The following is a 17,078-nucleotide window of genomic DNA, read 5'->3' on the forward strand; positions in this document are numbered from 1 at the left end:
CGGTGGTTGTGAGCACACTGTTTCCTAAGCCTCATGCTGGCCCCCGTGGTCTGACAAACAGGAGTAGACTTAGAGGACAACAGGTCAGAATTTTGCAATGGAGTGTCTGGGAAATGTTGATGGATGAATGATGAGAAGAGAGGTGGGGGTGTGGGTGGGGCTCCTGCAGGCTCCTCCTTACCCGGCTGCCTGACTCATTTTGTTGGTTTTGGAAGGCTTCCTTGCTCCATCAAGCCCAGGCTCTGCTGGGACGAGGCGGGGAGCCTGGCAGATGGTCAGTTCTCCTCTGCTGGTCCAGCCCTCAGGACTCAGCGTGTGGTTAAATCAGCCGTCCCAGCCGCCTGTGCTGGCTGCCCAGGGCCCCGATGCTGGTCTCTGCCCTACCCAACCTCCCCCCACAGGCGCTGACACAGTGGGGGCTCAGTAAATATTGGTCGATGCGCGGCAGGCTGCTGGTTCTAATTTTGTTCTCTGCTTCTGGGTCACCACTTTTTTTTTTTTCTTCTAACTTTTCTCATCCTGCCTCTCCCAGCACTGTGAGGTTTCATGGGGACAGTAAGTGGCCACTGATTCTAGGTACCCCCTGCCCTGCCTCCACCCTGCCGGCTCTCTTGTACTGTCTCTGGAAATCCCCCACACTGGGTGGCCTCTGGCTGAGCCACAGCCTGAGGCTAAGGTTCTGGGAGTGTGAGCTGGAAGCAGAGAGCACGTCCTTTTAGGGATATAGGAGAGCGGTTACGTGGGAGGGCCAGGGAAGGCTGGAGAAGAATGGGCCTGTTGAACCCTGGGCCTCTTGGGCAAGGCCAGGGACTGGCTTCAGGCTGTGATATTTGCACTGTATTTCAGAGGGGGTTTTGGCTTGTCCGCGAGGGGAGTGGCTTCCTGAACGAAGTTCTTTTGGTGGGTGGGAAGGACCACAGGCTGGGTAGTTTTTCTCATAACTCCAGAGACCCTGTAGGGGGTCTTGAGCACCATGCTGTGAGACTGTTGGTTTTCTCATGAAGTCTGTTGAGACAGACACAGAGGACTGTATCATTATTAGCCTGACCATGAGTACTGGGAGAACACTCATTATTTGTAGAACACTGAGCAGTTTTTGTAGTCAAATTATTAATTTTACAGGTTCTAGGTTTTGTGCCATACTTAGAAAATTTGATCCAACTCCTTGATTATAAAAATAATTACGCATGTTTTCTTGTATTGTTGTACCTACACAACACACTGGGACACATCAGTGATGCATTTTAAAAAGTGAGGGGAAAAACCCAAATACTCCAAATCCCACCACTCAGAAATAGTCATCACTAATATTAGGTGAACATTATTCCAGACAGTCTTCCAGGCATGCTTACAGATAAATGGATATAGAGAAATAGACATAAATGCTCCTGTGACACAGGGGGACTGACAAGTTAGGAGACTGGGGTAAACATATATGCACTGCTATATATAAAACATAACTAATAAGTACCTACTGTATAGCACAGGGAGCTCTACTCAGTATTTTGTAATAAGCTGTATGGGAAAAGGATCTGAAAAAGAATATCCATTCTTTATATATAATGTGTAACTGATACAACTGATTCACTTTGCTGTACACCTGAAACCAACACATTATAAGTCAACGATACTCCAATAAATTTTTTTAAATACTCCTATAAAAAGAGTATTAAAACTTTCTTGAATGTAACTGAAGAAAAAGAAACTGTAGTAAATTTAAAGGAATTATTATTATTATTTTACAGCTGTTTATCATGTAGGAGGAATATCCAACCATCTTAATGCTTCTCAAAGAGTGGGTTACTGACCAACATGCATCCGAATTACCGAAGGTGTTCTTTTTTATTGTGAATGTTTATTTGTTTATTTTACAATATTGGTTTTGCCATACATCAACATGAATCCACCACAGGTGTACACGTGTTCCCTATCCTGAACCCTCCTCCCACCTCCCTCCCCGTACCATCCCTCTGGGTCATCCCAGTCCACCAGCCCCAAGCATCCTGTATCTGGCATCGAACCTGGACTGGCGATTCGTTTCTTATATGATATTATACATGTTTCAGTGCCATTCTCCCAAATCATCCCACCCTTTCCCTCTCCCACAGAGTCCAAAAGACTGTTCTAAACATCAGTGTCTCTTTTGCTGTCTCGCATACAGGGTTATCGTTACCATCTTTATAAATTCCATATATATGCGTTAGTATACTGTATTGGTGTTTTTCTTTCTGGCTTACTTCACTCTGTATAATAGGCTCCAGTTTCACCCACCTCATTAGAACTGATTCAAATGTATTCTTTTTAATGGCTGAGTAATACTCCATTGTGTATATGTACCACAGCTTTCTTATCCATTCATCTGCTGATGGACATCTAGGTTGCTTCCATGTCCTGGCTGTTATAAACAGTGCTGCGATGAACATTGGGGTGCATGTGTCTCTTTCAGTTCTGGTTTCCTCGGTGTGTATGCCCAGCAGTGGGATTGCTGGGTCATAAGGAAGTTCTCTTTCCAGTTTTTTAAGGAATCTCCACATTGTTCTCCATAGTGGCTGTACTAGTTTAAGCTGTGAAGAAATGTGTCTTTCACAAAAGAGATGACTAGCTAAAAGAACCCAAAAAAGGCTTAAAAAAAAAAAAAGTGAGCCATATCTATAGTTACTTATTTCCATTTTAGACAGTATTTATTGACTCTGCTATGAAAAATGAGGGCATCAGCATTTTCACATTTTTTCCCATCTCCTTTCCATCTTTTAATTGTGTTAATTCTATTATTAAATTGTCCATGATTATAACATTTAGATTCTGTCCTGTAACTGTAATCCCCATAGTTCTTAATTCTCATTTGAAGGATTTTAAAGCTTACCTATTATTATTTTGTATTCCTGGAGCCCTTCATTTTTGCTTCTCCAATAAAATTTTTCTTTTTGTCATTGTTTAGCAGCAACATTTAGCAGCATTTCATTATCATGTCATTCCCCCACTCCCCACCCCAGAAAGGGGACTGGAATCTCTGACTTATTTCATACTTGACAATTTCTGTTTGTTGTTTTTACCAAATTTGTAAGATGCTGGACGTCACAGCTGGGAATAATATTCATTGGTTTGTATTTTCTTTCTCTAAGAATTATATAAACTTTGTTATACTTCTGATACTAAATGTCACTACGGGGAAGATGAGAGCAGTCTGAATTTTCTGCCCCTTAAGTTTTAGTATATCTCACAATTTTTGGAAGAAAATACTTGGGGTAGGAGGAAGTTTCTTCTGGTGGCCTGGTAAAAAAGCTTCTTTAAGTTCAGTAACTTAGCTGGGCAAAGTCCCAGTGTTGAACCTTCTGTGTAAAATTTTTGTGAAGTACTGTGTGTTAGCTGGTTTTAGAAAAGGCAGAGGAACCAGAGATCAAATTGCCAACATCCGCTGGATCATGGAAAAAGCAAGAGAGTTCCAGAAAAACATCTATTTCTGCTTCATTGACTATGCCAAAGCCTTTGACTGTGTGGATCACAATAAACTGTGGAAAATTCTGAAAGAGATGGGAATACCAGACCACCTGACCTGCCTCTTGAGAAATCTGTATGCAGGTCAGGAAGCAACAGTTAGAACTGGACATGGAACAACAGACTGGTTCCAAATAGGAAAAGGAGTACGTCAAGGCTGTATATTGTCACCCTGCTTATTTAACTTATATGCAGAGTACATCATGAGAAACCCTGGGCTGGAAGAAGCACAAGCTGGAATCAAGATTGCTGGGAGAAATATCAGTAACCTCAGATATGCAGATGACACCACCCTTATGGCAGAAAGTGAAGAGGAACTAAAAAGCCTCTTGATGAAAGTGAAAGAGGAGAGTGAAAAAGTTGGCTAAAGCTCAACATTCAGAAAACAAAGATCATGGCATCCGGTCCCATCACTTCATGGGAAATAGATGGGGAAACAGTGTCAGACTTTATTTTTTGGGGCTCCAAAATCACTGCAGATGATGACTGCAGCCATGAAATTAAAAGACACTTACTCCTTGGAAGAACACTTATGACCAACCTAGATAGCATATTCAAAAGCAGAGACATTACTTTGCCAACAAAGGTTCCGTCTAGTCAAGGCTATGATTTTTCCTGTGGTCATGTATGGATGTGAGAGTTGGACTGTGAAGAAGGCTGAGTGCCGAAGAATTGATGCTTTTGAACTGTGGTGTTGGAGAAGACTCTTGAGAGTCCCTTGGACTGCAAGGAGATCCAACCAGTCCATTCTGAAGGAGATCAGCCCTGGGATTTCTTTGGAGGGAATGATGCTAAAGCTGAAACTCCAGGACTTTGGCCACCTCATGAGAAGAGTTGACTCATTGGAAAAGCCTCTGATGCTGGGAGGGATTGGGGGCAGGAGGAGAAGGGGACGACAGAGGATGAGATGGCTGGATGGCATCACTGACTCGATGGACGTGAGTCTGAGTGAACTCCGGGAGTTGGTGATGGACAGGGAGGCCTGGTGTGCTACAATTCATGGGGTGGCAAAGAGTCGGACACGACTGAGCGACTGAACTGAACTGAACTGTGTGTTATTTCAATCATCAGATTCTGTTTTTCCTCTCATTTCTGGGAAATCCTGTGGCTTTTTATCTTTGAACCTATCTTCAGTTGTAGTCTTGGGTTCTTTATTTCAGGCACATCAGAAATAACAGTTATCCCAACACTGGTGTTCTGTCATCACTACATGCTTTCATTTGTCTTTTCCATCCACATTCACTTTGCTTACCTCAAACCTTTTGTCAGTATTTCCATTTGAAATTCCTGGCAGAATTTAGTTCTCTGTTCATTATCATCTGTGTATTAGTTCATCAGTGATGTTTTCTTGGTCTTTTTTTGCTAAGCCTGCATCTCCTTTTGTTTCTTCCCACCTTTGAGCCCTGGTTTTATTGTGTGAGTGTTCTAGTTGAGTAATTTCAGAGTGAGGCTATAGTGAGGGATTGCTGTCTCTGGAGTGGTAGTCTCCTTTCTGTTGACATCTCTGGCCTGCTGTCTCTTCTCATTGTGTTCATGCCAGTGCTTTTCAGCTCTGTTGGCTCTAAAATAAGGTAGTGACTTTCTTCCCACCACAATGAAGCGAGTTTGTCCCCCTCCTCAATGACAGCAGTACCAGGGGCCAAGTATTTGTGCAGTGTTCTCTGTGGAGCCTGAGTTAGACAGGTGGCCAGATTGGGCCTCTGTTCTGGGACTTTGGTGGCGCCCAGTGGCAGGGTTCAACCCTGGGTTACTGGGGAAGCGCTCCGTCGTGCTGAAGGAGGAAGAGGGCCCATTGCAGGTGGACAGTTTCCCCAATTCAGCCTGTGGCCTTGCAGCCCTTACTTCCCTTAGGGGGAGTCAGCCCATTGTTCTTGTTCCCCTGTCACCCGCTTCTTTGTTTTCCAGCACCTTTTCCCACTACTCCCCACTGGAAGGGGAAGAAGACTTGGCGGCAGGTTGCCTGTCTCTGCATCTGGGGAGGGTTAGTCAGAATCCTCCTGCTTCCTCCAGGCCCAGCCAGGGCCGGGAGACGAGCCACAAGTGGTGCTTCCTGCATTCCTTTCCTTGCCTCTGCTTTGGAAGTTATTATATCAGATTATGCTTCTTGCCTTGTTTGCTTGCTTTTGGTAACTTTGGTGGGGGGTAGGGAAGGAGGCTTGCTTTTTATTATTATTTTTTAACTCAATAATCAGGGGAAGGAAAAATCAAGACTCCATTTCAATTCCCCATCTTAATTCAGAAATCTTTATTTTTATATAGTGTTTCAACATGCATTAGCTTTCCTAATACACAAAGCTCTGGATTTGCTTTCCTCTGTCCAGAATAAGGAAACTGACCTAGTGAGATCAGTGAGATACTTGTTCAGCTGCTCAGTCGTGTCCAACTCTTTGCAACCCCATGGACTGCAGGATGCCAGGCTTCCCTGTCCTTCATTATTTTCTGGAGTTTGCTCAAACTCATGTCCATTGAGTCAGTGATGCCATCCAACCACCTCATCCTCTGTCGCCCCCTTCTCCTCTTGCCCTCAGTCTTTCCCAGCATCAGGAAATGAGTTAGCACTTCCTATCAGGTGGCCAAAGTATTACAGCTTCAGCATCAGTCCTTATAGTGAATTTTCAAGGTTGATTTCTTTAGGATTGACTGGTTTGATCTCCTTTCTGTCCAACGAGATCAAGAATCTTCTCCAGCACCACAGTTCAAAAGTGTCAGTTCTTCAGCACTCAGCCTTCTTTATGGTCCAACTTTCACATCAGGACATGACTACTGGAAAAACCATAGCTTTGACTAGGCAGACCTTTGTTGGCAAAGTGATGTCTCTGCCTTTTACTTGAGGTACTTGGGGTCACTGCATATTGGACCCCTTCCGCTAAGCCCAGCGGTCCTTCTGTTGCTGAAGCTGGCATTCTCCTGGTTACTAGCACCCGTGACTCGGAAGACAAACGCCAGGGTTTCTGAGTCCTCAGAACCTCCACCTCCACCCTGAAGCCTAGCTTTGTCTTTGGTCTGCAGGTTTCAGGGGTTTTTATACACCTGTCCTGAGGTATAGGTGTATAAAACATACAGTTGTAAAGGAGTACGTCAAGGCTGTATATTGTCACCCTGCTTATTTAACTTATATGCAGAGTACGTCATGAGAAATGCTGGGCTGGAAGAAGCACAAGCTGGAATCAAGATTGCTGGGAGAAATATCAGTAACCTCAGATATGCAGATGACACTACCCTTATGGCAGAAAGTGAAGAGGAACTAAAAAGCCTCTTGATGAAGGTGAAAGAGGAGAGTGAAAAAGTTGGCTTAAAACTCAACATTCAGAAAATAAAGATCATGGCATCCGGTCCCATCACTTCATGGGAAATAGATGGGGAAACAGTGGAAACAGTGTCAGACTTTATTTTTTGGGGCTCCAAAATCACTGCAGATGGTGACTGCAGCCATGAAATTAAAAGTTGCTAAATCCTTGGAAGGAAAGTTATGACCAACCTAAATAGCATATTCAAAAGCAGAGACATTACTTTGCCAACAAAGGTCCATCTAGTCAAGGCTATGGTTTTTCCAGTGGTCATGTATGGATGTGAGAGTTGGACTGTGAAGAAGGCTGAGCGCTGAAGAATTGATGCTTTTGAACTGTGGTGTTGGAGAAGACTCTTGAGAGTCCCTTGGACTGCAAGGAGATCCAACCAGTCCATTCTGAAGGAGATCAGCCCTGGGATTTCTTTGGAAGGAATGATGCTAAAGCTGAAACTCCAGTACTTTGGCCACCTCATGCGAAGAGTTGACTCACTGGAAAAGCCTCTGATGCTGGGAGGGATTGGGGGCAGGAGGAGAAGGGGACGACAGAGGATGAGCTGGCTGGATGGCATCGCTGACTCAATGGACGTGAGTCTGAGTGAACTCCGGGAGTTGGTGATGGACAGGGAGGCCTGGCGTGCTGCGATTCATGCGGTGGCAAAGAGTCGGACACGACTGAGCGACCGAACTGAACTGATATGTCCTTTTGGCTCACCCAGACCACCTGCATCTGTTCATTCCTCAATAGTTAGCCTTTTATGAGGAGTGTCCACTGGGGAGACATTCCTATTAGGCTGACGGGTCACAGTCCTAGAATGGGGTGAGGAGCGGGATTGGAAGAAAAACAGTCTCTGTTGCCCATTCTGCTCACATCAATGTCCAGCCCCTGGACCAAGCAACACAGCAAGGCACTACTCTGTCCACACAAGGAGAAGTAAATGTTTGCTCATCTCTGGGATGGAGTGGACATGGGGAAAGTGTGGCGTGGTAAATGTAACAGCGACGTATGCTGCAGGACAGAGTGCCGCATCCAGGAGGAGGTGCTTCTGGGCCACGTGAAGGGACGACGTGGGCAGGTAAAATCCTGACTGAGCCTCCTCCAAGGAGGGAAGGCACTTCTGAGCTCCCACGGAGGGTCGAGAGCAAGTGTGTCCTGTTGACTCTCATTCCCCCCCGCCCCTGCCCCTCGGGGGAGGGTTAGGTCTGGCGCCTTGAAGACAGACCTAAAGCACTAAAGTAATTTACTTCTTTGAACCTGAGCCAAGTGAACAAAGGGGTGGAGCGACTGCAGCTTCTGTTCAGTGGGGGAGTCTGGTCCTCTGAGCCAACAGCATACTCGAGCCTTTGTCTGTGTAGCTTGTTTTTAATGCCTGGCTCCACTTGCTCTTCTTGCTCCTCCTGGAAGGAAGGTGGCCCTGGGGCAGCTGGCTCAGCTCCCTGGGGGGAGGGCGGGGTGGGGGGGAGCAGCCCACCTGGGACCGCCCATTTCCATGCCCTTAATAGAACGGGCTTGAGCTTCCTCCTGCAGCTGAGGCCACACATCGAGGACCCCTGCCCAGCCTCACCATCCAGCCACTCCAAGAGTGTATGTATTTTCTTCCTCTCTTCTTTGTTTCCTCCTAAGAATCACTTATAAAGTTTCCCCCCTCCTCCCCTTAGAATAACTTCAGTGTCCATTGGAACAGAAAGCTCCCCTCATATGTCTGCCAAAGGGCCAGGGTCACTTAGGTTTGAAGTGTCTTTAGTGACTCCAGGATCCCTGGACCAAGACTTCTTACTACCCTCCAGTTGTTTATAGATTCTCCTCTGACTCTTAGGTGGATTGGGGCGGGGTGCAGGGTATGTCTGGCGTGAGGGCCAGGCAGGAGGGCTCTGCCATCACCCACTCTTGGCTGCCGTGGTTGGGGGTCTACTGGGTTCCTTAAAGAGCAGATGCTGAGTAGATGCTTACCTTGACATGAATGCCCATCCAGGTACAATTACAGTATCTTGAGCCTCTCACCCTTGAAGTGTTTTTGCATGTCTCTTATTTCTTTCTTTAAAAAAAAAAAAAATTATTTATTTGGCTGTGCTGGGTCTTAGTTGTGGCACATGGGGTCTTCGATCTTTGTTGAGGCATGTGGGATCTAGTTCCCTGACCAGGGATTGAACCCCAGACCCCTATATTGGGAGCATGGAGTCTTAGCCCCTGGACCACCAGGGAGGTCCTGTGTCTCTGTTGTTTCTAAGTATTCTGAAGTTGCTGCAGATGAATTGGATTGCTTGGTTTTTTGGGGGGGTGGGGGAGCCAAAAGCAAAGATAACTTTATTGGGGAAGCCAACAGTCTTGGGGAGAAGCTGGACTCCTGTTCCAAAGAACCAAATCCCCGTTTGCTGATCAGGGAGCAAGAGATTTTAAAGGGGAAATTTCAGGAATGCACTGGTACGGAGGGGTGGCTACATACAGAGGGGCACAGTCACCTTGAACTGTTCATGTGGTGGTCTGATCAGTGTCATCTTGACTGTTTTAAGTGCAGTTAATTTTCAATTCCAGGGTCAGTTTGTTCCCATTTCCTTGAGGTAAACTCTCAAGATTGTGTAAGATGGAGCAACTTATGGCGTGGCTAAAGTCTGGTCATGATTTAGTCAACTTCTTCCATCTGCTGGGGGCTTCAGTACTAAAGGATATGGCTCAGATTATGATCTGTAGCCCTTGTGTGCGTGCATGCTAAGTCACTTCAGTCATGTCCAACTCTTTGCAGCCCTATGGAGCGTAGCCCACCAGGCACCTCTGTCCAAGGGATTCTCCCGGCGAGGATCCTGGAGTAGGTTGCCATGTCCTCCTCTGTGGTACATTGCTTGTTTTGAAACTTGTAACATGGCCTGTCCCCTGAGACACACTTGGGCAGTTTCCCTCCACGAGTCTTTAGGGCATCTTATGCCTGGGTTTGGGGTACTTACTGGGACTGATAGAAACTGGGGTAGATCTGCTCAGGGACACACAGGCTTTGGTGGCTTCTCCACGAGACCTGGGGCGTGTATGTGTGTATCTTCACACAGCAGGGACAGTGGTTAAGTGCGCCCTGACTTTAGTGTCACTTAGACCCAACTTCAGATCATGAAAATTTGGTTTCTGGCTTCACTGGTCTACTTACTGGCCATGGGTCATGCTCCCTAATCCCTAAACTTCATCTGTTGTTGCTGAGTCGCTGAGTCAGTCCAACTCTTTGCAGCCCCACGGACTGTAGCCTGCCAGGCTCCTCTGTCCATGGTATTCTTTAGGCAAGAGTACTGGAGTGGGTTTCCATTTCCTTCTCCAGGGAATCTTCCCAACCCAGGGATCAAACTCATGTCTCCTACATTAGCAGGCAAATTCTTTACTACTGAGCCACCAGGGAAGCCCTCGTTTGTTAGGCAGAGATAATTGTTCTACCTTCTCTTAAAGACATTGATGAATGTCAGATGCTTCAGTAAAGTACTGGGACCTCTAGCAGCTTATCTCATCAGTTATTTGCCTCCCCTTTCCTAAACCCATGCAAGCCCTCCCCTACTTCGTTTTAACTGCACAGCACATGCTTAGACAAATTCCACTATGGTCTGGCAGAGAACAGACTTCTTTGTACAGTGGGGTTTAGCTGTTTTAGACTTAAGATCCACTCTGCTAACTAACCATGATTTAACTTTGGTGCTTGGTAGAGACTTGAGAGCTTTTAGTCCCAAAATAGCACTTGTATAAACTGCCCTCTTGGCTGGTGCCTAGCCCATTCACTGGTATATATTCACTGGAGTGATGGTTTACATCCCGGATTGGGTTGTGTGCCTCGTGTGTGGGACCTAGAGCCTATAATGTGCCAGCTGCGCTTGCACTTGGAACCTGTGTCCTGTGTGCGTGGCAGGCCTGGTGCAAAGCCAGCCACAGTGCTTCCTTTGGCAGCTTAGTATCTGACTGAGAGGGAATCAAAGTGGGGGAACCCTGCTAATGATTAGTCATATAATCATCAGAGCCCTGTTTTATCAAGTGCTCTCTTGCGTCTAGTCGCTTGCCAAAGCTCATGTCATTAGGTTTCACAATAGTCCAATGATGTGGGTACCAGTTTTACAGATGAGAAAACTGAGGTGTGGAGAGAGACTACGTAACTTGGCCAAGGTCACTTCTGGGAATCAGCGGCATGAAAATTCAAGCCAAGTCTTTTGACCCTGAGGGCCATAGTACACTACATCACTGCTCACAGTGATTCTAGAATGTTGACTCTAGTTAAATAGCTTGCCCAAGATCACACAGCTGGTAAATGGCAGAGTTGCCCTGCCGTTACCCACTCTGCTCTGGTGCCTCTGTCCACACCAGGCACTGTGCCAGAGCCCTGGGTGCCCAGGGAGATGTGGAAGTGACTGAAGCACCCGGGTTCCTGGGCCCCAGATTAAATAGGAGGCTCACTTCCCCCTCCTGGTATTTATTTCACAAATTAAATTATAACTCTCCTAAGGGAAATGATTAACTAAAGAAAAGTTGTCAGTTGTGCTACCAGAAGGTTTCATTTTTCTCTGTTCTTTCTCAGTTCTTAACTTTTATGTAATTGTTCCACTTCTTTATTTAATGTTAAACTCCTGATTCTGCTTTTTACCGCTGCATACTGTTGCGTGAAATCAATATAATTCACTTGACCACAACACATCTTTCTGCCAATGGCTTTTTTATTTTGGGATTGCTTCTGTTAGTGTAAATTCTAGAAGAAGTAGAATTATTAAAGGATTGAGATACATTTAGTATCATAACTTTTCCAGAGTCATTTAGATAGCCACTGGAAGTTGTTGTTTAACCTCACTAATATTTGATTTAAAGTGTTTTGCTATCTTAATAAGTAGCAAAGTAGCACCCTCCATCTTTTAAATTTATATTCTTAAACCAGGGAGACCAAGTTTTGGGGTTTTTTTGGTTTTTGTTTTTAATTGGCTGTACTGGTCTTCTTGCAGGCTTTCTGTAGTTGGGATCGAATGGAGATTACTCTCTAGTTGCGGTGCGGTGGCGTCTCTTATTGCGGAGCGTGGGCTCTAGGGCATGCGGGCTTCAGTAGTTGTGAATCACCAGCTTAGTTGCCTTGAGGCATGTGGAATCTTCCCCGACCAGGGATCAAAAACCCATGTCCCCTGCCTTGGCAGGGTTCTTAACCACTGGACCACCAGGGAACTCTAAGACTAGTAGTTTTCATATTGGTTCCCTAACTTAGGTAGTGTAGAAATAACTCTTTGGCGTGTTTGATGGTGTATATTTTCCCCAGTCTACTGCCCCCCACCTTTTAGTTGTACTTTTCATTTTTCAGATTTTTCCTTTGAAGAATTTCAAGCATATACAAAAGTAGAGAGAGTAGTATAATGAATTCCCATCACTTAGTTCCAACTCATGCCTAGTTGTCAACTCATGCCTAATCTTGTCTCATCTGTACTCTAATGCAAATATTCCCTCCTTTGTTATTTTGAAGCAAATCCCAGGTAAGATACTTAATCCATGATGATCTCCGTGTCTCTAAAAAGATACAGACTTTAAAAGAAAACCATAACCACATGACTTCCCTGGTGGTCCACTAGCAGAGGTCACCTGCCAGTGCAGGGGACCTGGGTTCCATCCCTGGTCTGGGAGGATCCCACATGCAGTGGGTAAACTAAGCCTGTGCACCACAAGTACTGAGCCTGCGCCCCCGAGCCTGTGCTCTGCAAAGAGAAGCCACCTTCATGAGGAGCCCACGCACTGCAGCTAGAAGGTAGCCCTCTGCTTGCCGCAACTAGAGAAAGTCCATGTGTAGCAAGGAAGACCCAGCACAGCCAAAAAAAAGTTAATTAAAAAAAAAAACACACATAGTTTTTCTTTCCCTTTTTTAAAAAAACTACATATAATGATTTGACTGTGCTGTGTCCTAGTTATAGTACCGGAGAGTCTTTGTTGCAGCATGCAAACTCTTAGTTGCGGCATGTAAACTCTTAAGTTGTAACGTGTGGAACCTAGTTTCCTGACCAGGGATCGAACCTGGGCCCCCTGGACTGGAAGCCCGGAGTCTTAGCCACATGGACCACAGGGGAAGTCCCTACTTTTTAAGAATTTAGTCAGACCTGTTGAATTTGTTTTTATTTTCTGTCACAAAGAAGGATCGTTCTCAAAAGTTAGGCAGAGACTTAGAGAAGGGATGAAGGATCATCTTTGGGACTGACTGGATCCAGAGTCTGAGGAGAGACCCTCCTGTCTGGAGCGAGCCCTGTGGGTCTGCAATGGAAGGAAAGGGTGGGTCTCTCACCTGGCTCTTCGCTCTTGCAGGCTCATCCGTCACCATGGAGCTGCTGCGCCCAGCCCTCCCCAGCTACTTCCTGCTGACCCTGCTCAGCATATGGACGGCTGCTTCTGAGGCTCGTGCTGTGTCCACAGGGATGCCCACCATCAGTGCAGCCTCTTTTCTGCAAAACCTCATGCATCGCTACGGGGAGGGTGACAGCCTTACCCTTCAGCAGCTGAAGGCCCTGCTCAACCACCTGGACGTGGGAGTAGGCCGGGGCAATATCTCCCAGCCCGTGCAGGGCCCGAGGAACCTCTCGACGGTAAGGCCTTCAGCTCCGCCCAGCACCGATTCTACCCTTTCAAGGTTCACAGTCTAGGTGGGGCCAGGTGAGCCTTGATGACAGAGCAGAGGGGCCACTTCTTGCCCTGCAGTCTGGGTCAGCTGGTCTGAGACTCCAGCTGCACCTCACAACCTTCTCCATGGGTGCACTGAAGCCCTTAGCCCAGGACAGCCATGCAGTAGGGGCTGCCCGCTGTCCAGACCCTGCCACAGAGCTGTACTGGGAACTCCTGGAACTGATGCTAGGCTGGGGTTCCTGGGTCAGCTTGTGCTTCTAATAGAGTTTTTGCAAAAAACTCTTTTTGCAAAACTTTGCCCATCATCCTGGGTGAGCCTCAAAGTACCTCCAGGTGCAGGTGGCAGATCTTCATTATATCCTGTATACAGTGAGATGGGCTTCTGTGGTGACTTAGACAGTAAAGAATCCACCTGCCATTGCAGGAGATGCAGGTTCAATCCCTGGGTTGGGACAATCCCCTGGAGAAGGAAATGGCAACCCACTCCAGTATTCTTGCCTGGGAAATCCCATGGACAGAGGAGCCTGGCAGGGTACAGTCCATGGGATTGCAAAGAGTGGAACACGACTGAGTAAGCAACAACAATATACTGGGATACTAAGGGACGCACCGTGTGTTCTGCAGGGACCAGGATTAAGACTCGGGTATTTTGGCTTCTGATTCTCTCTTCTGTCTTCCATGTCATCTTGGCTAATCAGAGTCTGAGGCCGTGTGTGGCAGCCAAATATAAGTCACCCCGCAATGTCTTTATACATCTCCTCTGTTCCCTGTGCTGAGTGTTGTGAAAAAGACAGAAAAAATGAGTCATCTTCAGGGAGTTTACTGTTCAGATGGGGAGCTCAACCAACCAAAGACAGAGTTAGCTGATACTTAGATGAAGTGTTAAGAGGCTGTGGGTTGGAGAGTCATTTTCTGATTCAGAAATGACAGGAGCGGGTGAGTATGGGCTAACTGGTCAAGGAAGCTTTGTGGGTGGGGTGTTCTGGAGCTTCACCCTGAAGGAGAGCAGAGTTCAGAGAGGTCAAGTAGCCAGAAGTGGGGAACCATGTGGCATAGATGTGGAACCATGGGGGCGTGGTGCACCTCTGAGTCAGAGGGGAGCCTGCCCCGGATTGGGGGCTCATGTAGCCTGACCCCAGCGACCTTCTGGTGCAGCACAAGGATTTTGGGGGTCACCAAGTCTAGCCTCCAGCTTTGTAGGCCCAGGAAACCCTCCTTCATCAGCCCTCCCAGAGGGTTGGTTCATTAGACACAGACCCACGTAAAACCAGTGAAAGACTGACGTGTGAGTGTCTAATTAGAAGTGAAATGGCAGTGTTTCAGGGGAATGGTATGTGAGAACCACTTACCTGATGCCTCCCAGGGAACTGAGAGCCCAAGCCCACTGGGCAGCCCACGCCTCTCCCTGGCAGACCCTGAATCTTCAGGTACTCCTCCTCCCTTCCCCAGTCTCTGCCAGCATATTCTTCAGGCTGCAGACATTACTGCACATGGCCCAGGAGACAGCATAGACACCTGTGCTCAGTGGCTCTGGAGAAGCATCTGAAATCTGCATTTTACTATAACAGCTCCCGGGGTTGTTGTGATGTGGAGCCAGATTGGGTATCTGGGAGAAACTGCATATTCAGGTATGCACAGAGGCATGTTTTCCAGCAGCCGCACCCTGGTCATAATAATTGGAATCCAGTTGTTTCCAGAACTTCTGGGTAGCCATTCATAGATGGGCGTGTGGAAGGCATGTCTGGGTGGCTGATCTCTTAAGATTACTTATCAGTGTTTTATGTTTAAGGACTACTTTGCTCTCATCCTTGGAAATTAGCCTGCAGATTCCATGAAAGTTAGCCAGTTCCATCTTCTATTCTTCATCTTGGAGAGCTCCTCAGGGGCAAGGTGTGACCTTGGGTCCTAAGAGGCTTTCTGCCCCTCCCTCTTGGTTTCAGTGCTTCAGTTCTGGAGAACTCTTTGCTGCCCACAACCTCAGCCACCAGTCGCAGATCGGGGAGCGTGAGTTCCAGGAGTTCTGCCCCACCATCCTCCAGCAGCTGGACTCCAGGGCCTGCTCCTCCGAGAACCAGGAGAATGAGGAGAATGAGCAGACAGAAGAGGGGAGGCCCAGCTCGGTGGAAGGTGAGCCAGGATGGGGAGGCAGGGCCTGGTGTCCATGCTTGTCAGCACCGGGACTGCCGGGGTGATCAGATAGAGCAGCTCACTGAATGATTAACCGGTTATCCTCCTCTTAGCATCGTCAGGAGGGGTGAACAGAAGTAATGTCTAAACTGATATCTCCCATGCTCACGAGACCAGTCCAGCACATCACCAGGCTGGGCAGTGTGGCTGGTGAGCGGTCAGTGTGAGGCTTTTGGACCACTTTCCCTTTTGGTTTTCATTAAACTACCAGGGGGCCAATGCCTTGATTTTTTGAGTTTAGCATTTAAGGCCTTTCTCAGTCTGCCCTAGTCCCACTTCACCCACCTACCCTCCTCCTCTGCCTGGACCTCTGCTCCAGCCACTGTGGTTCACGTGTATACACGTGGCTCCCTTGGGCCTGGATCGAGCTCCTGCAATCCTGTCCTGCTGGTGTGAGCTGCCAGCATTTGGTACCTGGCACATGCCACCTGTGTCCTGCCCCACGTCATTATTTAACTCTTGTGGTCCTTAGCTTTTCATGGGTTCACCTGCCCCTCCATCTGAAAGGTAAGCTACTTTGGATAGCAACTTTGGTGTATGTTTTCAGGCTTCTTCACAGCACCCAGCAAGAGACACTCGGCAAGCATTTATTGATGGGCTGGCGAAACTCTGTCTGCCCTGGTTGTGGCTGGGTTCAAAATGGGGAGTTGCACGCACTCCCCAGCAGCAAGAGCACCCCCACCCGCAGTAATGGCGGCCCTCGTCTGTTCTTGTTCCTCCACAGTGTGGGGCTTTGGTTTTCTCAGTGTCTCACTGATTAACCTGGCCTCTCTCCTGGGAGTCCTCGTCCTGCCCTGCACGGAGAGAGCGTTTTTCAGCCGTGTGCTCACTTACTTCATCGCCTTGTCCATTGGAACGCTGCTCTCTAACGCGCTCTTCCAGCTCATCCCAGAGGTGCAGTAGAACAGAAGCGTGCGCGTCCTCTCTCCCCGGGGCGTCCCTGCCCCAGCCTGTGCTCCAAGGCCCCTGACAGCCGCCACCTGAAACATTGACGTCTTCTTCTAGTCAAGGGACCCGAATGACTTCTGCCTCTGAATCTCCAGGGCCTCCTGTCACTCCTGGGGCACCCAGGTCGGCCTCTGGCCTCTTCAGGGGTTGTCAGATGCAAGGCTGTTAGCACTCACCCCCATCACCACCACCACACCATCACCATGCTGGGGATCTGTCAGCCTCCTTCCCCAGTCAGTGCCTTTCCTAAGCCCAGTTGGCAGGGCTTGAAAGGAAAGTGGTCGGTGGTGGCTGCCCCTACCCTTGGTCCTCCTGATCCCTGCCAATCTAAGTAGAGGCCCTGGCAGTACTCAGATGTGGCCACCAAGAGATGATCCATCTGGAATGAGGTGGAAGGAAAGAGGTTACCAACTGAAAAGCAGAACTGGCTTAAAAAGATCCTTTTTTTTTAAAGCAGTCCCTAATCCACACAGTGTGGGCTTCCCTGCTGGCTCAGTGGTAAAGAATCCACCTGCCAGTGCAGAAGACACGGGTTCGATTGCTGGGTCAGGAAGATCCTCTGGA

The 17,078-nt window shown here is 47.6% G+C and overlaps 1 protein-coding gene across 3 annotated transcripts in view; it reads left to right on the forward strand.

The window, feature by feature from the left end:
- The window catches only part of SLC39A14 (solute carrier family 39 member 14), a 51,481-nt gene that overhangs the window by 21,969 nt on the left and 12,434 nt on the right, over positions 1-17,078 (forward strand). The window contains exons 2-4 of one of the 3 annotated variants that reach the window (XM_027549855.1): positions 13,065-13,342; positions 15,320-15,506; positions 16,291-16,460. In XM_027549855.1, the coding sequence (XP_027405656.1) occupies positions 13,079-13,342; positions 15,320-15,506; positions 16,291-16,460 (621 nt within the window). In that variant the 5' untranslated portion in view covers positions 13,065-13,078. Of the gene's footprint in view, positions 1-8,280; positions 8,367-13,064; positions 13,343-15,319; positions 15,507-16,290; positions 16,461-17,078 lie in introns of those variants that run through there. The other 2 variants (XM_027549854.1, XM_027549853.1) reach the window with 2 other exon arrangements.

This window comes from Bos indicus x Bos taurus, chromosome 8 (assembly GCF_003369695.1).
Source record: "Bos indicus x Bos taurus breed Angus x Brahman F1 hybrid chromosome 8, Bos_hybrid_MaternalHap_v2.0, whole genome shotgun sequence".
Taxonomy (NCBI): Eukaryota; Metazoa; Chordata; class Mammalia; order Artiodactyla; family Bovidae; genus Bos; species Bos indicus x Bos taurus.